The sequence below is a fragment of the Geotrypetes seraphini genome, chromosome 7 (genome assembly GCF_902459505.1).
Source record: "Geotrypetes seraphini chromosome 7, aGeoSer1.1, whole genome shotgun sequence".
NCBI lineage: Eukaryota > Metazoa > Chordata > Amphibia > Gymnophiona > Dermophiidae > Geotrypetes > Geotrypetes seraphini.
The window spans coordinates 35,995,249-36,022,402 of NC_047090.1; the positions used below are offsets into that span (position 1 = coordinate 35,995,249).

Sequence of the window (27,154 nt, forward strand, 5' to 3'; positions counted from 1 at the left end):
ATGTATCAAGGGATACAATCATATAAAATAATAATAATAAGATTCAAAACATATTGTAAATTACCGTAGATTTAGTAGAAGGGTCTCATTCATTCATACCACATAGAAAAAAGCCGATAAATGGATGTAACACAAACTTATGTGAAACAAATCATAAATACAGAAAAAAACGGAGAAAAACAAGCCTCAATTGCGAGCAGCCGGGACTACACAAGTGCCCTAAGCCGCTTGCATCATCACAGGTTTGTAAAAAAAACTCCGTACAATTATATTTCACTTTTAGTCATTCATGTGCAATATTTTCATACATATGCCACAAGTCATTTACTATGTTACATTCGGCAGAGCATCTTGTAAAAGGCTCTAGGAATCTCCTTCGTCTCATCTTGGACATGAATTTTTCTCTCCACATACTATGCAAAAATCTGCCTTAGCAAATGCTTCTATACTCATTATAGAATCACTACCTGACATATTAATATTTAAGAAACAGTAAATTGCAAGAAATCTTACTAGAATATGTATTAAATTTCTTACGCCACAGATGTAACACAGTATGGAAAAAAACTCAACACTGATTGGACTTGCATTAAATATCTGCTCAAAATTGAATTATCTGACCACCTGGGCTTTCAGAATTTTCTTCTGGTTTTATGAAAGGTTTGGACAATTTCCTGGAGGAAAAGTCCATAGTCTGTTATTGAGACAGCCATGGGGGAAGCCACTACTTTCCCTGGATTGGTAGCATGGAATCTTCTTACTCTTTGGGATTCCAAAATCTTGTTATTCTTTGGGATTCTACATGGAATCTTGATAGTTTTTGGAGTTCTGGAATGTTGCAACTATTTGGGTTTTTGCCAGGTACTAGTGACTTGGATTGGCCTTATGTACTTATTTCAATATATTGTAAACACAGTGCAATAAATACTGTCTATTTTGAGGTAATGCTATTATGTTAACCACAACTATTACATGGTTGGTGACCCTTGGTCCTTTCAGCAATTCTATGGTTTATTTTGGTCAGCCTGAAAATTATAGTGTTCTGTGTATTATATTTTGGGCCAATAGCAAGATGAACGAGCTGAGGATTTTTGTTTTTCCTAGAATTATTGCTGTGGAATAAGCAATTCAAGTGACTGGGAAATGAATGCATATGTTGCAGAAAGCCAGAAGATGCCATGTTCATGTACCAATACTTCTTTAAAAAAATGGTTCTGTGAGCCATCACTAAATGAGATAAATATTAAGGTAAGCTACAAGATTAAATAAAAATGTAGTTGCGGTCAATCTGGTTGCTCGAGTCCATCACTTATAGTGGCTCTATATAAATAATTCATTCTGAATGGAGCAAGAGTAATTTTTAGGTATGTCGGCACTTTTTACAACCTGTAATTCCCAGAAATATTATCATTCCTCTATAAAGCCCACCAATGCCTCTGTATTTCAACACTGCACTATTTTTTGAAGCTATCCTAGTTCTTATACATATTTCTTGATTTCTTTTCTTCCCAGTTGCCCCCTCTTTTACTAAAGCCAGCAGCATGGGCCAGCATGGTTAATGCTCCAATGCCCATAGGAATTGAATGAGCGTTGGAGCATTTGCCGCCCAGCACTCAGCTGTGCAGCTTTGTAAAAAAGGGTCTTAGACTGTAAAGTCTTTGGCAATGGACATCCTTATCTTTAGAGCGGAGCTGGGCAACCACAAACCTCAAGGGCCATAACTCAGTTGGGTTTTTTAATTTCCACAATGAATATACATGAGATCTGTTTGCATACAATGGAGGTAGTACATGCAAATCAATCTCGTGCATATTCATTGTGGAAATCTTGAAAATCTGATTGGGTTTTGGCCCTCGAGGATTGTGATTGTCCATACCTGTATTAAAGCATTGCACATTTTGTTAATCATTCATTTTCTCCTTGTACTAATTTATCTGTCTGGCTTCTCTAGTATCCTGCAAAGTCAGTGTAAATAGAAACATGATGGCAGATAAAGATCAAATGATCAACCACAACATCCACTGTGTCCTTCTTGCCCTATTGGCTAAGGCTCCTTACACCTGCATAGTGATGTTATAGAAACAGAGAAACACAATGGCAGATAAAGGCCAAATGGCCCATCCAGTCTTCTCACCTGCAGCATCCACTATCTCCTCCTCTCCCTATTGGCTAAGGCTCTTAACATTTGCATTGTGATGTTATAGAGCTTTATGGTTATAGAAACATAGAAGCACAATGGCAGATAAAGACCAAATGGCCCATCCATTCTTCTCATCTGCAGCATCCACCATCTCCTCCTCTCCCTATTGGCTAAGGCTCCTTACACCTGCATTGTGATGTTATAGAAACAGAGAAACACAATGGCAGATAAAGGCCAAATGGCCCATCCAGTCTTCTCACCTGCAGCATCCACTATCTCCTCCTCTCCCTATTGGCTAAGGCTCTTAACATTTGCATTTCCTCTCCCTATTGGCTAAGGCTCTTTACACCTGCATTGTGATGTTATAGAGCTTTATGGTTATAGAAACATAGAAGCACAATGGCAAATAAAGGCCAAATGGCCCATCCATTCTTCTCATCTGCAGCATCCACTATCTCCTCCTCTCCCTATTAGCTAAGGCTCCTTACATCTGCATTGTGATGTTATAGAAACAGAGCAACACAATGGCAGATAAAGGCCAAATGGCCCATCCAGTCTGCCCATCCACAGTAACCATTATTTCTTCCTCTCTCTAAGAGATCCCACGTGACTATCCCAGGCTCTCTTGAAATCAGGCACATACATGTAACAGAACAACCACTAAAACACATATGTAGCTGGATTAATTTATAGTCCGTAAGAAATCAAGTAGGATTTGAGAGTGCCATTTAAAATAAAGGAGTTTAGTAGAATCTGCAACTAATTAGTTGGCACTGCATTCTCAAAAGAAATTGGTAATGAGGTCAGACCGTGAATGATTTATTGTGTTGGTGACCTTTTTCCACAAGGAAATAGTATGACTGTTCAGAACATTTGTATTTAAATGTTGAACTCCATGATGGAAAGATCGAATAAAGTAAAAATTAAAATACCTATATATACAGTACATACATTATAAAAGTTCATAAATCATAGCTCATGCATTGTATCACCATTACTGAAGCTCATGTAAAGCGCTCTGAATCGACTCCCCAGTCATTAGTAGCGGCATAGAAGCTCTCAGTAAACAATAAATATATACCCCACAAACTATGAATGGGTCAAAAAGAACAGATTTGGAAAAAAAACTAAAGAACTCTAATTTAAAAATAATGAGGGGAATTATTCAAAGATTTCACATAGATAAGCAGGAATTATCTCTGTAAATCTCCCTAGTGAAAATGCTCCTACCCCATCTGTTGTTAAAAGTGCCATGCAAGTCAAAAGAGTGATTCTGGAATAGGGTAGGTCAGGAGAAGGAAACTACAGATTCCACTGCACATACTTTCTGTGGTGTACCTGCTGCCCAGAATTACTCTGACCTACAGTGGTGTTTGCCTGCTCGCTTCCTGAGGAAGGGACTATGGCCCAGAATCCCTGCTGGGTTGAGCCGCATTGAAATAGGATTGCATTTTAATTTCTGCCTTTGATGGAAAAGGACTTGGGCTTCCTTTGATACCATTTGATTACAGCATTTACAGTCAGCTAAGTACCTGGAGGGACAAGTGATTGACTTTTATACTGTCTGTCTTTGGGTCAGTGGGCTGAGGCGTTCGGGGCATTACAGGACATTTGATTTCCTGCCTTTCCACCAATATTTACTTACTTATTGCACATTGTTTGCACTGAATTTGCACTTTAGAGCACACAGGAGCACCCAGATGATGGTGTGTGGCTGGCGGGAGTAGTATTTTCTGCCCGGTGTTTGCCGGCACTGCTTTTTTAAGCATTAGAGCTGCTCTTTAGAGCTTTCAAACTCACATTGAGGGTGTTCCTCATTTCAAAAATTTAAATTTGAGGTTGTATTATGTTATTTACCGATGAAAACAAAAACTGTGGATACAGATGTTCTGGAGATAATTTATTAAAGACTGACATATAAAACCATGAAAATTCAATTTAAAAAGTACAATGATAAAAAATGCTGTGATAAAAATCCAACCAGACACTACATGGTCCGTGTTTCGGCAAACACGCCTTCCTCAGGGGTCCAATGGTTTGCAACCTCACATATAAAGAATTGGACTGAAAACAGTCTTGTCTTTAAACATGTGAGCAAAGAACACCGCAGACAAGCTGAAGTAGCAAAAAAATGCTAAGGAATTTTCATGATTTTATATGTCAGTGTTTAATAAATTATCTCCAGAACATCTGTATCCACAGTTTTTGTTTTCATCGGTGGATTGTTTTCACTGTGGATCATTGGGTCTCCCCATTTTTCTTTGTTGGGCAGACTAGATGAGCCATTTGGCCTTTATCTCCATCATGTTAGAATTAGAGAATGACACGGTGACAAAATTCATCACCGTTCCCGTCCCCGCAGATAACCATGGGAAATAATCCCATGTCATTTTCTAATGTCTATTTCAACCTCAGTCCTTCTACACCAGCATTCTTCAAAGCAAAGGTTGCGGGTCAATGGTTGTGCCCAATTAAACTCTGATTCTTCCCTCTCTCCTTAAAGAATGACATGAAGATGGTTTCCTGCGGTTATCCGCGGGGACGGGAACAGTGATGAATTTTGTCACTGTGTCATTCTCTAGTTCAGGGGTGTCAAAGTCCCTCCTAGAGGGCCGTAATCCAGTCGGGTTTTCAGGATTTCCCCAATGAATATGCATTGAAAGCAGTGCATGCACATAGATCTCATGCATATTCATTGGGGAAATCCTGAAAACCCGACTGGATTCCGGCCCTCGAGGACCGACTTTGACACCTGTGCTCTAGTTAGAATGTTTCTATAACCATAAAGCCCTATGATCTGACAATGCAGGTGTAAAGAGCCTTAGCCTATAGGAAGAGGAGATGGAAATGTTAAGAGCCTCAGCCAATAAGGAGAGAGATAATGGTTACTGCAGATGGGCATTTTTTTGCTACTTCAGCTTGTCTGCGGTGTTCTTTGCTCACATGTTTAAAGGCAATAGACTGTTTTCAGTCCAATTCTTTATATGTGAGGTTGCAAACCATTGGACCCCTGAGGAAGGCGTGTTCGCCGAAACACGGACCGTGTAGGGTCCGGTTGGATTTTTACCACTGTATTTTTTAACATTGTACTTTTTTAATTGAATTTTCATGGTTTTATATGTCAGTGTTTAATAAATTATCTCCAGAACATCTGTATCCACAGTTTTTGTTTTCATCGGTGGATTGTTTTCACTGTGGATCATCGGGCCTCCCCATTTTTCTTTGTTATGTTATTTACCCCCTGTTTTACTAAGGTGCGCTAACCGATTAGCTAAATGCTAACGTGTCCATAGACTAACATGCACGCATTAGTGTTTGGCGCGCGCTAATCGGTTAGCACACCTTAGTAAAAGAGGGCCCTAGGGTGGAGGCTAGGGAATCATATTGCCTGTAATGTCCTAGGGCACACCCAGTCCATATCATTGTGTCTTTTATGCATTTACAGTATTCCTTTTAGGGGGCTTTTCTTGCAACTTTTCAGTTAGAGCAATTTGTGCAGACACATATTACCATCCCTTCCCCCTCCAACTTTCCTATTCATTTTTGTAGTTCCTCTACTTCCCAACTTTCTTTTCCCGCCTTCCTTTCCTGTCTTCATCTCTTCCTTCCTCCTCTATTAATATTATCCCAGGACAAGCAGGCAGCGACGTCACCCATACGTGAGAATATCTGCCTGCTGTCCCTGGATAACACCTGTTACGGTAAGTACCTGTGATTTATTATAAGCTGCCCAAATGTTTTCACAATGCGCGGTATATTAAGCCTGAACAAATTGAAACTTTGTTAGACCCGATATTCTGCTATTTGTGCAAGCAACACAGCAGACTCTTAGTGACCTGGATTGGCCACCATGAGGACAGGCTGCTGGGCTAGATGGACCATTAGTCTGGTCCTGTAAGGCTATTCTTATGTTCTTAGACAACTTGTTTTATGTTGAAACAATTTTATTGATTTTCCATGAAAACAGTACAAAACCATCTTATTCAACTTAGTTACCTCATAATATTACATTCCCCCCCCCCACCACCAACAGTAACCATATATAGGAAAAATAGTTCCACAATGGTTAAAAGTTACAGAACAAAGTACAAGATACCGGGTCAAAAACTTAACTCCGGCTATACAATATGGGGTTCATAATAAAAAAAAAAAAACCCATCTAAAAAGTGTCCTAAATGGCTACTTGGACGATCAAAAAGCCTGATTGTCAAAGTACCCATAACCAAAGCTGGGTTTTCAACATATCTAAAAACAGCTTAGGCCTTTCCCCTGCCTCTAAACGCACAGAGAGAAAAGAGGCGTGTTTAGAGGAGGGGAAAGGGCGGGCAGTGGGCGGGAGGTGGGCCGACCTACACCTAAGCGTACAACAGGTATAACCAAAACCGTAGGCAGGTTGCCTAGTCGGCACTTATACCTTTTTGACTTAGATGAAGTCAAACCAGGTCTAAGTGCCGAAAAAGGGGCCGCTGAGCTGATTGTGGCTGCTGCAATCAGCTCAGCGGCCCCAGCAACCTGCTTACCCCTCCATCGCAAGCATCGCGGCAGGAGAGATGCCTCATCTCCCCTTGTGACAAACCCAACACCAGCTCTAGTTTTGCCCTTGGTAAGATCCGGTGCAGAAGAGCTGACCAGGTTGATTCTGGCGGTCAACTTGAGGCTGACCCCTCTTGCCCCTATATTCAGAATAATAGTGGTATGGGACAGAGGCAGGCAGACTATAGGGCAGCTAGAGAAGCTAAAAGGAATTTAGCTGCACCAAGTAAACCCAGGCAGAGAAAGGCTGCTTTGGAACCAAAGCCAATCCCCCGCTACAGGCTGAAGGGGATTGGCTCTGAGCTGCTTAAGAGCAGACTGATGCAAGCAGCAGGGGGAGGAGTGAGTGACCAGGGTGAGTCACTCCCACAGCCCAAGGCAGGGCAGGAGCCGTGGAGCCAGGCAGCAGAGCCAGAAGTTCCAGATTGGCCCATGCAGGAGGTGGAAGAAATCCTCCCCTCCTCAAACTTCCAGTTTCCTAATGGTGTGGAAAGCAAGGAGGTACAAACCACTGGTCCTGTGAGAGAAAGCCAGGCAGAATCTATGGACATTGAATGAGAAAGAGAGAGAGTGAGTAACTGGGAAACAGTTGGTGTTTTTTTTTCTCTCATGCTTTCTTTCTGTGTGAGAAAAAGCCTGAAGAATTTCTATGTGTTTTAGGCTATATTATTTTTGGTTTAAGTACAATACTTACCTGAATGCTGCCACTGGATTTACTTAAAGTAAAGTTTGGGCTAGAGAGCCTGAGAGTGTAATGAATGAGTTTATTTTTGAATTGTGGAAATCCTGCTGTGGCTACCGTTCCTTGGAAGCTAATTAGCTAATCTCCCACAGCTGTTTTTGCCTACCATGAGATAGCTGAAGAAACGATGAGGTGTTTGCAAAGCTGTGCTGTGCTGAGGCTTACTGCCTGATAACATATATGATATTGCCTGTAGCAAGGTTTTGTTCTGAACTTTGCCTGACTGCTGAAAGTATCTGTTTCAAGCCTCTGACAAATATTGCTGAGAAGAAATGTAAAGCATGTTTGGGATATCATTGAAAATACAGGATTGAAACAAAGTACAAGATCCTTGACAAAACAAACCCATATAGGGATTTTTGACTTTTGTATTTTCTCATTTTCCTTTGACTTTATTTTTGGATGAAATACTACAGTGTCTGTGCTTTGTATTACACTGTTTGGACCGCTAAGGTCAGAATAAACACCTTATTTTTGCCTTGGAGCATTTTCTCTGAGTGGTGGTGTTTTAGGAGGTCATACTTACCTTTCTCTCCCCAGCCTAGGCAGTCGCCTAGTGCCAACCAAAAAAGTCCTGAAGATACCCCTGGTTAAAGGGGACACGCCAGAATCCCAGTGTTTGTCACATGATAGCTCTGCGCTGAGGAGTGTTGGTGACACCCTACCGCGATGCCATCACTCCTCTACCCGAACTGCCGCGACCCGCGGCAGGAGAGATGCCCAGTCTCTCCTGCTGCGGGTCACGGCAGTTTGGGTAGAGGAGTGATGGCATCGCGGTAGGGGAGATGAGGCATCTCTCCTGCCGTGATACATCACCCCCCTACCCACACACACAACATCGGGGCAAGAGGGAACGGGCCAGGAGAGAGCCCAAGCCCTCCTGGCCCCGGCAACCCCCCCTCTGACACGCATGGGCCAGGAGAGAGCCCAAGCTCTCCTGGCCCCGGTGATCCCCCCCCCCCCGACTGGATTGGGCCAGGAGGGAGCCCAAGCCCTCCTGGCCCCGGTGACCCCCCACCCCCCACTACAATACGGGCAGGAGGGATCCCAGGCCCTCCTGCCCTCAACAAAACCCCCCAACGACCACCAACCCGTGACCCCCCCGGCCGACGCCCCCACCCCCACCCCCCTTCCCTGTATCTTTAATGTTGGCCGGCCAGCCAGCTCCAGAATGGGGCCGGATTGGCCCTGCCGTCTGAAATCCCGTCCACAGGTGGGGCCTAAGGCGCCTGGGCCAATCAGAATAGGGGTTGTGGGATCGGCCGGGGGGGTTGCGGGTTGGAGGGGCGATCGGGGGTTCTGGGGGGGACGGGGGGGTTGTGTCGAGGGCAGGAGGGCCTGGGATCCCTTCTGCCCATATTGTAGTGGGGGGTGGGGGGTAGGGGGTCACTGGGGCCAGGAGGGCTTGGGCTCCCTCCTGGCCCAATCCAGTCGGGGGGGGTCGCCGTGGCCAGGAGAGCTTGGGCTCTCTCCTGGCCCGTTCGTGTCGGAGGGGAGGTCGCCGGGGCCAGGAGGGCTTGGGCTCTCTCCTGGCCTGCTCGTACTCGGCGGGTGGGGGGGGCATGATCGCTGCGGCAAGAGGGCTTGAGCTCCCTCTTGCCCCAATGTCATCGGGGGGTCGCGGTTCGACGGGGCAAGAGGGCTTGGGCTCCCTCTTGCCCTGATGTCATCGGGGGGGTCGCGGTTCGACCGGGCAAGAGGGCTTGGGCACCCTCCTGCCTGGATCATAGAACGGCAAACGTAGAAGACCTTCCTCTTCCTCTTCTTCTGTCTCTTTCTCTCGTTCACAGAGCAGTTTAACATCGACCCCACTAATCACCTTGAGGAACAGATTCCAGCTGTTACAGGAGGAACCTGCCAATGAGGTACAGGAAGTTGTCCACCAGACAATTCCGGTTCTGGAGACAACAGATCAGCTCCCCCCAAAGAAGTGCAGAGTGGTAGTCATTGGGGATTCCCTGCTGAGGGGCACCGAGGGACCAATTTGCAGACCAGATATGCAATCAAGAGAGGTTTGCTGTCTGCCAGGAGCCAGGATCCGAGATGTAACCGCCTGCCTAGACAGACTTATCAAGCCCCATGACCACTTCCCCATGCTTCTCATCCACGTTGGAACGATCGACACTGCCAGGAACACCATGGAGAACATATCTGTAGACTTTGGAGTCCTGGGTGAGAAGCTGAGGAGGATGGAAGCGCAGGTGGTCTTCTCCTCGATCCTCCCAGTGAGAGGCAAGGGGAGAGCCAGGGAGGATCGTATCCAGAGGACAAAGACTGGCTGCACGGATGGTGCAGGGAGATGAACTTCGGATTCCTGAACCATGGAGAGGCGCTGCAAGGACTACAGGGACCTGACGGACTTCACCTGACCAGAAGGGGAAAGAACGTCTTTGGACACCGACTAGCCCGCCTACTTCATAGGGCTTTAAACTAGGTAAGTTGGGGAAGGATACCCACTCACATGCTGGCGCAAGTAACCAACTTGGCGAGGTAAGTTGCCAATCCATTTCTGAGTCCGAGGTAAGTACACACTGCATTTCTGAGTCGGAGGTAAGTACACACATTGCAAACAGTATTATAGGAGTCCAATTAGCTCAAGCAGGAATATCTACACAGGGACATAGCAAACATAAGGTATGGAGGGCTATGTACGTTAATGCCCACAGTTTGGGCAATAAGATTCTGGAATTAGAGATGGAAATGAGGAACGCCGACCTAGATGTGGTGGCGATATTCGAGACTTGGTTCACGGACTCCCGTGGGTGGGATATGGCTATACCGGGATACAACTTACTTCGGCGGGACAGAGAGGGCAAAATGGGAGGAGGGGTAGCACTATACACTAAAGAGGACATCAAAGTTACCAAAATCGCAGATGTCAAGTATACCGGGGAATCCCTCTTGGTGAATTTGGCTAGGGGGAAGGACAAATGCCTCTATCTTAGTGTAGTATACAGACCTCCAAGACAACAGGAGGACATGGATATAGAATTAGTAGAAGACATTGAGAATATCACTTTGCGTGGAGACACAGTATTGTTAGGAGACTTCAATATGCCTGATGTGGATTGGAACAATCTTTCCACTACGACCAGCGGCAGCAGGAAGCTATTAACCTCTATAAAGGGAGCCAGACTCAGACAAATGGTATTAGAGCCCACTAGGGATCGGGCGATACTAGACCTAATACTCACCAACGGAGAAAGTGTCACAGAGGTCTCGGTAGGCGATACGTTGGCCTCCAGTGACCAACATGATATGGTTCAACCTCAGGAAAGGTTTCACTAAGTCAAGCACATCAACCAAGGTCCTCAACTTTAAGGGCACAAACTTCGAAAGCATGGGAGATTTCGTCCATCGGGCACTGCAAAACCATGCCGAAACAGATAATGTAGAGGTAATGTGGTCAACTCTGAAATCAACCTTACACGAAGCAACTAACCGCTACGTCAAATCAGTAAGTAAACGGCGAAGAAACAATAGACCACAGTGGTTCTCTGCGGAGATCTCAGACCTCATAAAAAAGAAGAAAAGAGCATTCATCATCTACAAACAATCAGGGAAGCGAGAATCCAAGGAAGACTATCTGGCCAAGTCAAAAATGGTCAAAATGGCAGTCAGGGAGGCCAAACTCCGAATGGAGGAGAACCTTGCGAAGAACATCAAGAAGGGCGATAAATCCTTCTTCCGGTATATTAGTGACAGAAAAAGAAACACAGTTGGGATAGTACGCCTTAGGAAACCCGACGGGAACTATGTAGAATCGGACTCCGACAAAGCCAAACTTTTAAATGAATACTTCTGCTCGGTCTTCACTTGCGAGGCACCAGGATCCGGCCCTCAGCTGCCGACGAGGGAAAACTCGGAAGACCTGTTTTGAAATTTCGAGTTTACGCCCAGCAGTGTCTACGAGGAGCTATCAAGACTCATGGTGAACAAAGCTATGGGATCGGACAAACTACACCCCAGGGTGCTCAAGGAGTTGAGTGACGTCCTGGCGGAACCGTTATCCACGCTCTTCAATCTTTCCCTAAGTACAGGAAGAGTCCCGTTGGATTGGAAAATGGCTAACGTCATTCCACTCCACAAAAAGGGATGCAGGACGGAGGCTGAGAATTATAGACCGATGAGTCTCACATCGATGGTGAGTAAACTTATGGAAACACTAATCAAACGCCAATTGGATACAATCCTGAACGAGGAGAATCTACGAGATCCCCATCAACATGGTTTTACGAAGGGAAGGTCCTGCCAATCAAATCTGATCAGCTTCTTTGACTGGGTAACAAGAAAGCTGGATATAGGGGAGTCCCTGGACGTCGTGTACTTGGACTTCAGCAAAGCGTTTGATAGCGTCCCACATCGCAGGTTATCGAGCAAGATGGGTTCGATGGGACTGGGTGAAACATTAACCGCAAGGGTTAGGGACTGGCTTAGAGGTAGACTTCAGAGGGTAGTGGTAAACGGTACCCTCTCCGATACAACGGAGGTGATCAGCGGAGTGCCGCAGGGCTCAGTCTTGGGCCCGATCCTATTTAACATCTTCGTAAGAGACTTGGCTGAGGGGCTTCGAGGTAAAATTACATTATTCGCCGATGACGCCAAACTATGCAACATGGTAGGCAACCACACAACAGATGAAAGCACAGTGCCTGACAAAAGCTCAATGCCCAACAGTATGACGCAGGACCTACTCCTTCTGGAGCATTGGTCAAAGACTTGGCAACTAAGTTTCAATGCCAAAAAATGCAAGGCCGTGCACCTTGGTGGCAAAAATCCATGCAGGACTTACACCCTAAAAGGTGAGATCCTAGCAAGGACTGTAGCAGAACGTGACTTGGGGGTGATCATTAGCGAAGACATGAAGACTGCCAATCAAGTGGAGAAAGCTTCATCCAGGGCTAGACAAATCATGGGCTGTATCCGTAGAAGTTTCATCAGCTGTAAGCCCGATGTCATAATGCCGTTGTACAGATCCATGGTGAGATCCCATCTGGAATACTGTGTACAATTCTGGAGGCCGCATTATCAAAAAAATGTGCGGAGAGTTGAGTCGGTTCAGCGAATGGCCACCAGGATGGTCTCAGGACTCAAGGATCTCCCGTATGAGGAACGACTGGGTAAGTTGCAGCTGTACTCACTCGAGGAACACAGAGAGAGGGGAGACATGATCGAGACGTTCAAATATGTCACAGGCCGTATCAAGGTGGAAGAGGATCTCTTTTTCCTTAAAGGACCCATGGCAACAAGAGGGCATCCGTTGAAAATCAGAGGTGGGAAATTTCACGGCGACACCAGAAAATATTTCTTCACCGAAAGGGTGGTTGATCGCTGGAATAATCTTCCACAACAGGTAATTGAGGCAAGCAGCGTGCCAGATTTTAAGAAAAGATGGGATTGGCATGTGGGATTTCTTCATGGAGGTAGTTAGGGGGTGGGCCATTAGTGTGGGCAGACTAGATGGGCCGTGGCCCTTTTCTGCCATCATGTTCTATGTTTCTATGTTGTGGGGGGGGGGGGGCGATTCTGTAACCGGTGTTGTTTTTGATAGACACCGGTTACAGAATCCAGCGTTTAGGCGCAGAACTGGCTCCTCCTTCGCCTAAAAACCCTTGTGTTGGACGTTTGGCTTAGGCGTTTTTTTGGTTCATTATGGGCAAAAAGTGTAGACGTTGTGGGGGTGTACTTGTAGACGTAGTAGTGATCTGGGCGTTTAGTAGAGGCAGGCCATAATCAAAACAAAACTCCTTTTGGACGTTTGTTTTGATTATGGACATTTTCCCTGCTTCTGCTTTGAACGTTTAAGGACTTAGGCCAAAAGGGGACTTAGACGTTTTTTTTTATTATGCCCCTCCACGATTCCAATAATCTTGGTGCAGCTAAATATCATAATAATAATCAATTTATATACCGCAGGTGTGTAAAGTTCTATGCGGTTTACAAAAATTTTTAAAAAATTACAATTAAGAGAAAAAGTTAGATAACCAAATACAGTAATTAGAAATAATACTATAATGATCTAGATGGTTCATTGCAATATCCTTGCCAGTTATCTGCCTAAGGGCTCCTTTTACTAAGCTGCGCTAGCGGTTTTAGCGCGCACTTAGCGCTTGGTAAATTGCCTCGCGCGCTAGATGCTAACGCCTCCATTGAGCTGGCGTTAGTTTTTAGCGCGGGGTTAGCGCGCGCAGTTTAGTAAAAGGAGCCCTAAGTGTTTCATGAACAAATATGTCTTTAAATGTCTCCTAAATTCCACATAGGAATCAGAAAGCATAATCAGGTGTTCCAGATCCTTATCCCATAATGCTGCTTGATATGACAGAAGATACTGATGATGTTTTTTAAATTTACGGCCTCTAACAGGCGGAAAAACAAAATTCAAATGCAAATTTCTCCTATGTTTATTGGTTGCAAAAGAAAAGAGCTCAATTATATATTTGGGAGATAAACCAAACAGAGTCTTGAAGCAAAAGCAATCAAACTTAAACTTCACCCGCCCCCTCCATCAATTATATCAATTATACTGTACTCGGTAACAGAATTACCCTAACACTGCCCTATCCCCCCCTCCCTTCCCGCTTATCTCCCCCGCCTCCCACCTCTCCACCTACTCTGTCTGGGCCTCTGTAGCACTACTGGACCAATGTTGGAGAACTAACTTAAGATGTGGATGCAAAGCTTGAATATAGGTATCCCATATTTTCAAACTGGAGCTTCCTCTTTGGAGTCCCCCTGGAATCAAATGCCTCCCGGAGTGCCAGTTGATATAATTGCAGTATGCAGGTCTGCAATATGCATTTTCTAGCCAACAGGCACATCTTCCTACATAAAAGACAGTCCTCCCCCCCCCCCCTCCCCCCCACTGCCATGCAGCCAAAGGCCGCCGGTAAATCCAACACCAACTGGGCCGGAGTCTCCTGCAAGTGTGTACCCACAAGGTCAGACATATATGTCATTATACGCTGCAAAATCTCTTACTGACCAGATAATTCCAATTAGACTTGTTTTAACCATAAGGTATTTATCCCTCCATTTGGAGGAAGCTCTTTTTGAGATAACTGAGAATCTGAGGAAATACTTTTTTTACGGACAGGGTGGTAGATGCGTGGAACAGTCTCTCGGAAGAGGTTGTGGAAACAGAGACTGTGTCTGAATTCATGAGGGCCTGGGATAGGCACATGGGATCTCTCAGAGAGAGAAAGAGATAATGGTTACTGTAGATGGGCAGCTCTATGACCTCACAATGCAGGTGCACAGAGCCTTAGCCTATAGGAAGAGGAGATGCAAATGTTAAGAGCCTTAGGGAGAGGAGGAGATAATGGTTACTGCAGATGGGCAGACTAGATGGGCCATTTGACCTTTATTTGCCATCATCTTTCTAAATATTTTTACTTTTTTTAAATAAACATTTTCTGGATTATTCAGAAACTACAAGTTCCATCTTTTCTTTTTTTCTTTTGTGACAAATCTGTACACATGCACAGATTTGTCACTGCACATGCGTTCATGTGAATGTGTCACATGCATCATCTGTGCACATGCATTACGTAACCTGTGATATTTTAGCAAGTAACATAGGGGTCCTTTTACTAAGGTTCTCTAAATGCTAACACGTCCATTATAGTATATGGACGCGTTAGCGTTTAGTGTACGCTAAAACAGCTAGCGCGCCTCCGCTATCTTTATTTTCCTATCTACTACTTGCTAATTTATTTGTCCTTGGTACTTTAGTTAGATTGTGAGCCTTTGGGACAGTAAGGGAATTTCAAAGTACCCATTCTTTATTTATTTATCTTATTTTATTGTATCCTTTATTGTATATTTAATGTATATTTCTCTGTAAACCGCTTAGAACTTAACGGATTTAGCGGTATATAAGAAATAAATAACATAACATAAAAGGACCCCTTAGTAACATAGTAAATGACGGCAGATAAAGACCCGAGTGGTCCATCCAGTCTGTCCAACCATAAATGCTCCATAAATTAATTATTTAGCTTAAGTGGTCCTTTTTCTTCGATAAATTTGATAAATTCTGTATGGAATTTTGAACCATAAGTAATGCTGCTTTTTCTCCATGTTCTTTATATTGCCACAGGGTTGTAAAAATGCATTTACAATCTGGTTCTTCGTAAACATGAACGTTTTGGTCAGTATAGAATTTGGACTACTTATACTGGAGGTATAAACTTTTGTTATCATGGAGGGAGGGGTTCAGTATTTTATTTCTGCTGTGCTTTACTTCAGTTCACTCACAGAGCACCAAAGAAGAGAAAAAGAATGATTTATTTTGTTAATATCATAAAAATCTAGACCTTACTTAAAACTATGCCTGTTATATTTACAGTATTTGCTGTATTTAAAAAGTATATATTCTGCTTATACTTAAGCGGATTACAGGAAATAAAAGCATAATCTTAAGATAAAAACACAAAACAAAACCCCTCCAGTATAAAACAAAACAATATGGGCTTGTTTTACAAAGCCATGCTAGCAGCTGCCGCGTGGCAACAGCCCCGAAACCCTTTAAATCTCTATGATTGCCATAAATCTCTATGATTGCCATAAACAATATAACATGCCCATAAAAAATGCATATCACACTTAATAAATGATTCATAAACCCCTGTATTCTATAAAGGGTGCCCAGATTTGGGCATAATCCAGAGATGTGCACACAACCTAATTGATTAACATTTATAAATGATATAGAAACAGGGACGAAGTGCGAAATAATAAAATTTGCAGACGACACCAAATTATTTAGTGCTGCTCAGACTAAAGAGGACTGCGAAGAATTACAAGCTAGGGAATGGGCAACGAGATGGCAGATGAAGTTCAGTGTAGAGAAATGTAAAATATTGCATGTGAGAAGCAGAAACCCGAGGTACAGCTATACGATGGGAGGGATGTTATTGATTGAGAGTTCCCAAGAATGGGACTTGGGGGTAATAGTGGACAAGAAAATGAAGCCGTCGGCACAGTGCACAGCGTCCGCTAAGAGAGCGAATAGAATGCTGGGTATAATCAAGAAGGGTATTACAACCAGAACAAAAGAAGTTATCCTGCCATTGTATCAGGCGATGGTGCGTCCGCATCTGGAGTACTGCGTCCAATACTTAAGAAGGATATGGCAATACTCGAGAGGGTTCAGAGGAGAGCGACACGTTTGATAAAGGGTATGGAAAACCTTTCATACACTGAGAGACTGGAGAAACGGGGGCTCTTTTCCCTGGAGAAGAGGAGAATTAGAGGAGATATGATAGAGACTTACAAGATCATGAAGGGCATAGAGAAAGTAGAGAGGGGCAGATTCTTCAAACTTTCGAAAACTACAAGAACGAGAGGGCATTCAGAAAAGCTGAAAGGGGACAGATTCAGAACCAATGCTAGGAAGTTTTTCTTCACCCAGCAGGTGATGGACACCTGGAATGAGCTTCCAGAGGGCGTGATAGGACAGAGTACAGTATTAGGGTTCAAGAAGGGATTGGACAAATTTCTGAAGGAAAAGGGGATAGAGGGGTATAGATAGAGGACTACTACACAGGTCCTGGACCTGTTGGGCCACCGTGCAAGCGGACTGCTGGGCACGATAGACCTCTGGTCTGACCCAGCAGAGGCACTTCTTATGTTCTTATGCCAATTAACAACAGTAATTGGACACTAATACTTATTAACATTAATTGGCACCAAAAGTGGACATGGCCATGGGAGGGACAGGGGTGCGCATTCTCCAAAAATGTGGACAGTGTTATGGAATCTGAGTGATCCATGCCTAATTTGTGTGCCTGGATTTACACCAAGTTTCAGCTGGCATAAATCTTCTAGTGTCTCGTTACAGGAATTTTTTTATTTAATCAATTTTCTATACCATTCTCCCAGGGGAGCTCAGAAAAGCTTACATGAATTTATACAGGTACTCAAGTCATTTTTCCCTGTCTGTCCTGGTGGGTTCACGATCTGTCTAATGTACTTGGGGCAATGGGGGAGATTAAGGAGCAGTGTGAATTTGAACCCATAACCTCAGGGTGCTGAGACCATAGCTTTAACCACTGCACCACTCTAGAAATCAAAATGTAGTGAAAGTGAGCCATTGTGACATCACTGATGAGGTTGGCTCTTAAGCATTGGTGGAATGAGGCATTATGATGTCACAATACCAGCTCTGGTTATCAGAGGCTGAAACTTCGCACAATTTATTTAGGTACTTGAACATTTCTCCCTGTCTATCCTGATGGGCTCATAATTGTGCCTGGGGCAGTAGGAGGATTAAGTAACTTGTCCAGGGTCACAAGGGACAGTGTGCTGAGGCTGTCGCTTTAACCACTGTGCCACACTCGCCCACTCTATCTCTCCCCCCCTAACACCACAATCTAGCTTGCAGCTCAAAGCACCACTCAGAATTGTCAGCATTTAGGGGATACTGCATTCAATGTGGGAGGAGATCAAGTGGAGCTTTTTGGTTTCAATGATAAGCGACATATGTAGCATAAAACAAAATTATCACCCTGTCCATACAATAAGGCATGATGGTGGTAGCATATTGTAGAGACAGGGAAGCTTATGAAGTATTGTAGAAAAAGATGTTTAGTTCAACATACAAGCAAACAAAAAAGGGAAATAATGATTTTGCCTCAAAAATAGCACAAAAGTACAATGGAAAGAGGCAAATGAGATGTCGGATATGCAACCAATCAGTTACTTTATTGCACAAATAATAAAAACTAAAAACAAAGGGTTCCTTTTACTAAGCTGCAATAGCAGTTTTAGCGCGCACTTAGCACGCGCTAAATTGCCACACCCGCTAGACGCTAACGCCAGCATTGAGCTGGCGTTAGTTCTTTTTTTTTTTTTTTTTTTTTAGTCAAGGTTTTTTTATTGAAAAAATTTTTTGAAATAAGGTATACATACAGAAGGATGAGAAAAGAACTAGAGTTATACAAGTTGCATAAATATAGATATAAGTAAACTAGCAACACGGTAAAGTAGCTGTGACACTATGAATGATATAGATAACATTTGTATAACCCATAATCCTACAATTAGTAGAGAAAAAAGGCAATTTAACAGCATGAATCAATTGAAAACAAAGGGGAGAGGAGATAAAAGCAACGTGAAAAGGGGGTCAGAGAAATCAAAGAGTAGATATATGAAGGAATAGCCTCAATGAGTTCCATCTGGATTTAAATCGAGGGAATCTATATGTGGATTTAGCCAAGTAAGCTTCAGTGCGATAAGTAAGGCAAACTAAGTTCCACCATTGGGAGTGGGAGACCTGAGTAAGGTCTTTCCAAGAACTAAGTAGGACCTTAAGAGCTAGGGAGAGCAAAAAGTCCATCAGATAGGCGTCATCTTCGGTAAGCAAGGATCTCAGGGCAGAAGACTTCAGTAAAAGCATTTGATAGGTGAGAGCAATGTTAATGTGGAAAACGGAACAAATGGTTTCCCAAACATCATTCCAAAAGAACGTATCGCAGAGCAGGAAAAGAGAAGATGTTGTAAAGAACCTACTTCTTTATGACAGGTCCAACAGTTCTTGGAATAGGAGGGATTTATGTGGTGAGATTTGATTGGAGTCCATTGGGCTCTATGCAAAAGAAAGAACATGCTTTGGAGAAAAGATGCTGATCTGGAAGTGTGAAAGGTAGATCGGAAGATACGTGACCAGTCGTCTTCAGAAATGGTTTGTTCAAGATCCAGTTCCCAGGATTTTAAAAGAGGAAGGGTAGGATTAGGAGAGTGGGATATAAGGAGTTTATAAAAGTGGGAAGCAGTGTGGCCAATATCTAGATATTGGTTGGAAAAGGTAAACAGCGTGGGGATAGAGTCGGAGACAGAGGTGTGGAAACCTGATTTCTTTATGGAGGAGCGTAGTTGTAACCATTTGTAAAATTGTGACTCTGCAAGAGAAAAGGTTGTCATGAGCTCTTCAAAGGTTAGCCAGGAGCCGTCAGAATGACAAATGGATTCTATACACCAGATGTGTTTGGTGAACCATGTAGGCCATACAACAGGTTTTTTTATCTATTAGAAATTGGCGGTTATGCCATATGGGGCAATAGGCAGATTTACACCAAGGGATGTCTAGTTTTTTGTCAAGCTCAATGAGAATTTTATGAGTGGTCAGTATGATGGGGTTATGAGGGAATTGTTGAAGAAGAGTGGAGCCCAAGGTTCTCAAAAGTAGGTAGGGGTGTAGAAGTGCCATTTCTAGGGAGAGCCAGTTGGGAATGTCGGAGGTATTCGGGGAGGAAAGCCACATTGCACCTTGTCTCAGGATGAAAGCTGTATGGTAATAGCGAAGGTCTGGGAAGTTGACCCCTCCGGATTGTTTAGGAGCCTTTAGTTTTTGGAGAGAGATGCGATGTGGCTTACCGTTCCAGAGAAAGCGGAGCATGAGGCTTTCGAGTTGTTTGTAAAGAGAAAGGGGAAGCATAAGGGGAAACATGTTGAAGATGTAAGTAATTTTGGGTACCACCATCATTTTTAGAGTATCCAGTCTCCCCTACCAGAGCTGGCGTTAGTTCTAGCCGCATAGCGTGGGTTTAGCACACGCGGCAATTCTGCACGCGTTAAAACCCTATCACAGCTTAGTAAAAGGAGCCCAAAGTCTATATCCTAATGTCCATCTTGGATATAAAGTCACATAAAGAGATCCAAAACCTGTGATGTGAAATGGACTGAACGTCATCCAGCATGCATAATGGATGCAAATATTACAAATGGATGCAAATATATGTCTTTTTTTATTTCCGTTTTTAATATTTGCATCCATTTGTAAAATTTGCATCCATTATGCATGTTGGATGATGTTCAGTCCATTTTAATATTTTTTCAGTAATTACATGCTTTTGTTTAAATACTTTTTGAATATGATTGTTGTTATTATATATATAAATATTTTTAAGTTATGTTTTTATTTCTGTTTAGTGTCCATTCATCCCCTGATGAAGGCATCTACGGATGCCGAAACTGGGATCTTAGTTGGGACATTCTAGGCATTCCTAGAATTGGCCTACTTTCACATCACAGGTTTTGGATCTCTTTATGTGACTTTATATCCAAGGTGGACATTAGGATATAGACTTTGTTTTTAGTTTATATTATTTGTACAATAAAGTAACTGATTGGTTGCATATCCGACATCTCATTTGCCTCTTTCCATTGTAGTTTAGTTCAACATACAGGCAGATCCTAGAGAAAAACTTTTCAGTACAAAGTGAAAAGAAACAATGGACTGGCTCAAGAAGCAGAAATAAGTATCTTTGAGTGTGGCCCAAAGGCCAGATCTGAATCCAACAGAAAATCTGTGACAAGACTTGAAAACTGCAGTGCACAGATGATCCTCAGCTAATTTTGGCAAGAATGGGTAAAATCCGTCATCATCCCCTAAAGCAAAGTTGATAGAAAGATTAAGAGCCTCTTCTATGAAACTGCGCTAGCAGAGTCTAGCATGGGGAGCCGCGCTGAATGGCTCGCGCTGCTCCCGATGCTTATAGAGTTTCTATGAGCGTCGGGAACAGCACGGGCCATTCAGTTCAGCTCTCTGCACTAGAAACTGCTAGCGCAGTTTCATAGAAGAGGGGGTAAGTTCTTAACTCGATAATGACCAGCACAAGATGTTTGTTTTAGGAGTTGTAATTCATGTTTTCATTAATATTTCATAGTCATACACTTGGGACTTTAATTTAAAAAAAATTTCAGGTGCATTTATTTATAATTGTAAATAACAGGCACAAATTAATGGCCAATTTCAGAAAGCTACTATTTATATGGGGAGAATTCAAGAGGGCATGGCTTGGACTTTTTTGGGGCAAGCCAAAAATCTTCATGTGTATTTCTCTAAACATTTCCCCATCTGGTTTTTGACATGCAAGATTAATTTTCAGAGTCTCCCTTTTTCTTATAGATGCCAACAAAAGGAAAAAAAAAAGTTGTGGCCAGCTATGTGTTGAAGTATCAGTACTTAAACTCAGTGGCATAGTACAAGGGGGGGTGGCCTGCCCTGGGCACCGTCTTGGTGAGGGCACATGCACCCGTCCTCTCTACCTCCCTGCTCCTCCCCCCCCTCCACTGCCGCATGTGCGCGCTGTTCCCTTCCCCCGTAACTTTCCTGGCGTGAACAACAACCCCCAACCTGCTGTTGCACCAGGGTTGGCTCTTCCTCTGATGTTACTTCCTGGACCTGCATCTAGGAAGTGACATCAGAGGAAGAGCGGACGCTGGTCTCTTGACACTTTTGATTTCAATGATATGAAATGAAAAATGTCAAGAAAAGTGTGGAATAACTTGTAAGTTTCATGGCTCCACATCATTCTCTTCTTGGTTGGGCTGAGAACTTTTCGGCAGCCCTTCGTAAGTACACATAAATAATTGAACAAATAGTTTAAAAAATAGAATCAATGCATGAATTTTAAATAACTCAAATTTTTTTTGTAGATTGCTCTGCTTCTAATTACCGTGTTCCTGTTGAAAATTGTAAAGAAGAAGACTACAGTTTTTATAGCCACATAAATACGTTTTATAAAAAAATGAACCATTTTGTAAGTTAACAAATGAATATTTTAGGATAGAATATATGTGCCCCCAATTTTTTGCTAGAGGCTGCTGTGCGGCAAAAGGCCCAAAGCTCTTTAAATCCCTGTGGACTCTGATGCAGTTACTGCACTATCGGACTTTGTAAAAGAGGGGGATAGATAGATAGATAAAGCTATATCTTAAAATGAGATAAGAATATGTGTTTATTTCAACCACATTTCCTGAAAAGATATCTTTTTATATCTGACAAAGGGGATATAAATAAAAATAAATAAATAAACGTAAGGCTTTTTTCAAATGTTCCACATGAAAACTTGCTTGGAAATTTGTGACTAATTTTCATAATTACTTATCCACCAGATATAACTTCATTATTCTTGTACCTTCAGAATTTATACAGGTGGAGGGGCATTTTTGATAGTGCATCTAAGTCCGGCTTTGGACATATCCCGCAAGACGTCCAAATATTGGGGAGGTAAAACATCCATTTTTGAATTCGCTAGACTTCCAAAAATGTTTTTTTAATGACCTGTTTGGACATCTTGGCCCTTAGGACATCTAACTGTTTTGGTCATTTTTGAAGACAAAAACGTCCATGTTCAAAATGTCCAAATCAAGCCTATTTGGATGTGGGAGGGGCCAGCATCTTAGTGGACTGGCCACACAGATGTCCCAAAAGCGCAGTGCGGCACCTTAGAGAGCACTGCTGTGAACTTCACATAAAGGATGCCAGTTACTTATTTCACCAGAACCCCCTTTTAGTGTATGGTAAGCCCCCCAAAACTCCCCTAAAACCTTTTTACCCACCTGTCTACCACCCCTACTATACCCCCCACCTGTCTACCAGCCCTTATGGCTGCAGGTGGTACCTATATGGCAGTACAGTAGGTTTTGAATGGTTTTTGTGGATCCACACTTTCCACCATAAATGTAGTGGGATATGGGCCAGTGTCCTCATCTCTATGGATCACTGGCCCACCCACCAGGCTACTTAAGACACCTGTGTACTTCTCTACTAGGTTTTCCCATACCAGGTGCTGCTGTTCTAGAGACACAGGTATGACTGTTTCATTTACATCTTTTGGGGATAGGAAGGGGGTCAGTTTGGGTACCTTTTTGTCCCTTATTCACTTTTAAAACAGGTCTAACTTGGAACATCTAAATGATGCCTTGGATGTCTTGAAAAAGCTTTGATTATCCCTGCAAGATGGGCAAGTGCTAAGCCCACCCAAACCACACCTCTTACATGTCCCTTTAATATTTAGACATTCTAGATCAGTGTTTCTCAACTACTTCAAACCAAGTACTCCCTAAGTCTAACAAATATCAACAGAGTACCCCCACCAAATGTCCGCCCCAGACCCCACCCTTATAATAATAGTACTAATTGTAATGCAATTTCTTCCATCCATTTTTCATATGCACACAATATAATCTTATTAATACATAATGGTAACCATAAACTTAAAAAAAACCAAAGCACACAATACGCAGAGAAAGTCCTAATTATTTATATTTGTGGGGAAGGGGGGTTTCAAAGAGATCAAGGCAGATGACTTTAAAATATGCAATGTCATCTCAGTAACAACTATAGAAAAATAGACAAATAGTTCAAAATAATGGGTCCGTTTTGAGAATTTATATCTATAAATTCTCAAAACGGACCCATTTTGATCTCTACATTGAAAATAAAATCATTTTTCCTACCTTTGTTGTCTGGTGATTTCATGAGTCTCTGGTTACACTTCCTTCTGACTGTGCATCCAATATTTCTTTCTTTCTGCCTCCTGCATGCTTCATCTCCTCCAGACCTCATTCCATTCCCCAACCAACATATCTCTCTGTCCCTCAATGAGTCCAACTTTTCTTCCTCTCTCCTCCACCCCTATTGGCAACATCTCTCCCTCTCTCTCTCTCACTGTCCATCTGTCTTGAGAGATCCAGACATCTATCCCACCCCCTCTACTGCCACATTCAACATTTCTCCCTCTCTCATCTCTTGAAGCATGTGCAGCATTTTTCACCACTGCTCACCAGCCCTATGCCCATTTCTCCTTCCATCACTATGTCCAACATTTCTCCCCCTTGCATATCCCTCCCCCTTGCATCCCCTTCAATCTATCCCTCTGTTTCCTCTCCATCACCATATCCAACATTTCTCCATCATCCTTCTCTCCCCCATGCAACTTTCTCTCTCTATGCCCAATTGTCCTCTTTCTTCTTTTCCCCATGTGCACCATGTATTTCCCTCTCACTCCACACCTATATCCAACATTTCTCTTTTCCTGTTCCCTTACCCACCAAAAACATCTCTCTTTCCCTCCCTTCCTAGCCCCCAGCCCATGCAGCATCTGTCCTTCCCACCCCACCCCGTGCAGCATCTGTCCTTCCCTTATCAGTCCCCATTCCTTTCAGCTGGATCCGACCTCTCCCCAGTTCCTGATTCCCCCACATATCAGCTTCCCGCCACTAAATTTTGAAATCTTTGGGTAGTCAGAGGTGCAACAAAGCCAGCCTTCTGCAATCTGCCTGCCTGCTTGGGAAGTATTCATTCTGCAGCTGGTAGGTGGGGGGATCAGGAACGAAGCCTGCCTTCCTTCATCTGCCAGTGCCCCGGAAGTGTTTTTCTGCAGCATTCTGCGTAGGCTGCAGAAAGAACACTTCCAGGGCACGCAGGCAGATGGTGAGAGCTGGTTTCATTGCGCCATTGGCTGTCCAAAGTTTTTAAAATTCAGCAACGGGGAGCTGGTAGGTGGGGACATTAGGAACTGGGAAGAGGTCAGATCCAGCTGTGAAGAGTGAGGGCTGGGGTTGGGTTGGCTTTGACGAAAGGGGACGGCCAGGAAGGAGGAATCTGCAGAGGTGGCTTAGGCAGAGGTGGACAGGCAGGCAATATTTGTGGTGTTGCGTACCCCTAACAAGCGGTTCATGTACCCATAAGGATATGTGTACCGCATGTTGAGAAACACTGTCCTAGAAGGTGAATGCCCTGCAATACATCTAAAAAAAAATAGCTTCAAAAATTGGCACTTGGACATTTTAGGGATTAAAATTGCAAGAGAATTGTGAAAAATTGCAAGAGGACCTTGTGAGACTGGAAGAGTGGGTGTCAAAATGGCAGATGACATTTAATGTGAGCAAGTGCAAAGTGATGCGTTTGGAAAAGAGGAACCTGAACTATAGCTGTGCGATACTGGGTTCTGTGTTAGGAGTCACTGCCCAGGAAAAGGATCTAGGTGTCATTGTTGAGGATACATTGAAACCCTCAGCTCAATGTGCTAAGAAAGCAAATAGGAATTATCAGGAAAAGAACTGAAAATAAAGATGAAAATGTTATAATGCCCTTGTATTGCTCTATGGTATGACCACACCTTGAATACTGTGCAGTTCTGGTCTCCGTATCTCAAAAAAGTTATAGCGGAATTAGAATAGGTACAAAGAAGGGTGACAAAAATGATAAAAAGGGATGGGATGACTTTCCAATGAGGAAAGGCTAAAGTGGCTAGGGCTCTTATAATATAATAAACATCAGCATTCTGCTTTTTCATATAGGCTAATATTTTTTTTTCCTTTTGATCTGGTGATTTAGACCATTTACATTAAGTGAAAAAACTTTAAAAGCCATCATGATAAATATAAATAATAATATTGGAATACAAACAACAGAAAAAATATTGAATCATATAAGCAGACATCCCCTTCTTAAACTGAAACACTTGAGATTGAACACAAACCCTTGTTAACCCTCCAAATCCCCCCTTTCCCCCACCCATCCCCCCAAAAAATCATTAAATGTGTAAACTTGAAAACACACATAAATAATCAGGTAGAGAAAATTCCCCCCATAGAACCAATCCAAAACAAATAATCTATAACCATAAGTTACATAAGAATATATAACCAAATGATCCCTTTCCCAAAATCCCAAATAACCCACCCAACCCCCTTAAATTAATAATCTATAAATGAAAATCAAAGACAAAAATTATACTTAGATTCCCAACCAGTGTAATTATAATAAAGTATCTCATATCAAAAATCTTTTGTCATTCCTATACTCCTGAATGAATAAATAAAGAAAATATCTTAGGCAAATCAAATTAAGCAAAAATATACAAAGAAAAATCTGTAACAGAAAAGCAAAATATTATATAAGTAATATGAGAATACTCATCAAAACTGCATTAGTTTCAAAAACTATCATCATGGTAACGATTCCATAACCCCATAAAAGGATAACATTCCAAATATGAAACCATTTCTTTTCTGAGCCAGTAAACTGTAAATAATAACTGTATTTCAAACTCCAATTAGATATCACAAAGATATGCACATTCTTAAGAAATTCAAAATTAAAACATGACTCCTGAAAGAAGAAACATCAAAGTACATGTCATTTATGTAATCATATGTTCCTCTTGCTTCTGCAAAAAATCCTGCAATTCTTCTGGTTCCTTAAAATTCATTGTTTTGTTCTTAAAAGTCACTCTCATCAACGCCGGATAAATCAGCCCATATTTTGCTCCAAGACTTCTTAGCTGAGGTCTCATGTCCAGAAATTTTTTCCTCTTAGCTGCAGTGGCAGGAGCAAAATCCGGCACAAAGTGTATATGAGAGTCCTGAAACTTTAAATTCTTATTTTCTTTAGCCAGCCGAACAATATCCAATACTTACTGATGTCTTAAGAGCTGGAATATTATTGGACGAGGTCCCTTTTGAGTATCACTCCTCCTGGCTGGTATCCTGTGAGCTCTTTCGATGTCAATAGGATATTTCATGTTTAGAGGGAGGATTTTAGGGAGAAGGTTCTCCAAAAAGGAAGTGATATTATTTTTTTCTGCCCCTTCCGGAAGCCCTCTCCCTATTACTACAATCCTCCAGCATTTGCGTAAGTACTTCCATCTTTTTCTGTACCGGCTTCAGTTTAAATAAATCCGTTTCAACTGTCAGCATTCTATCATTTAGATTTACTATTTTATTCTCAACCAGTTCCATTTTTCTGTTAAGAATAGCGATCTCATCTTTAACCTCCTTAATGTTTTTAGAGTTATCAGAAAAAATTTCTCTAATTGCTCTGAGCTCACGGAGGATTTCATTATTTTCAATACTTTCCTTCACTGTTTGGTTTTTCGAAGGGGTCGAAGGCTCGAGTTTAGCTCTTTTGGCACTTGCCGGTACCGCGAAAGCTGAATCAGCCTTAT

At 42.7% G+C, this 27,154-nt stretch overlaps 2 protein-coding genes across 3 annotated transcripts in view; both read left to right on the plus strand.

Moving 5' to 3' along the window:
- TSPAN19 (tetraspanin 19) overlaps window positions 1-22,172 on the plus strand; it is a 42,274-nt gene extending 20,102 nt beyond the window's left edge. Inside the window, exons 6-7 of one of the 2 annotated variants that reach the window (XM_033951662.1) lie at window positions 15,514-15,597; window positions 21,855-22,172. In XM_033951662.1, the coding sequence (XP_033807553.1) occupies window positions 15,514-15,597; window positions 21,855-21,929 (159 nt within the window). In that variant the 3' untranslated portion in view covers window positions 21,930-22,172. Of the gene's footprint in view, window positions 1-1,104; window positions 1,234-15,513; window positions 15,598-21,854 lie in introns of those variants that run through there. The other variant, XR_004540104.1, reaches the window with a different exon arrangement.
- Window positions 7,148-27,154, plus strand: part of SLC6A15 (solute carrier family 6 member 15) — a 132,371-nt gene continuing 112,364 nt past the window's right edge. The window contains exon 1 of the mRNA XM_033951661.1: window positions 7,148-7,243. The gene's annotated coding sequence lies outside the window, so the exon portion shown is untranslated. The remainder of the gene's footprint in view (window positions 7,244-27,154) is intronic.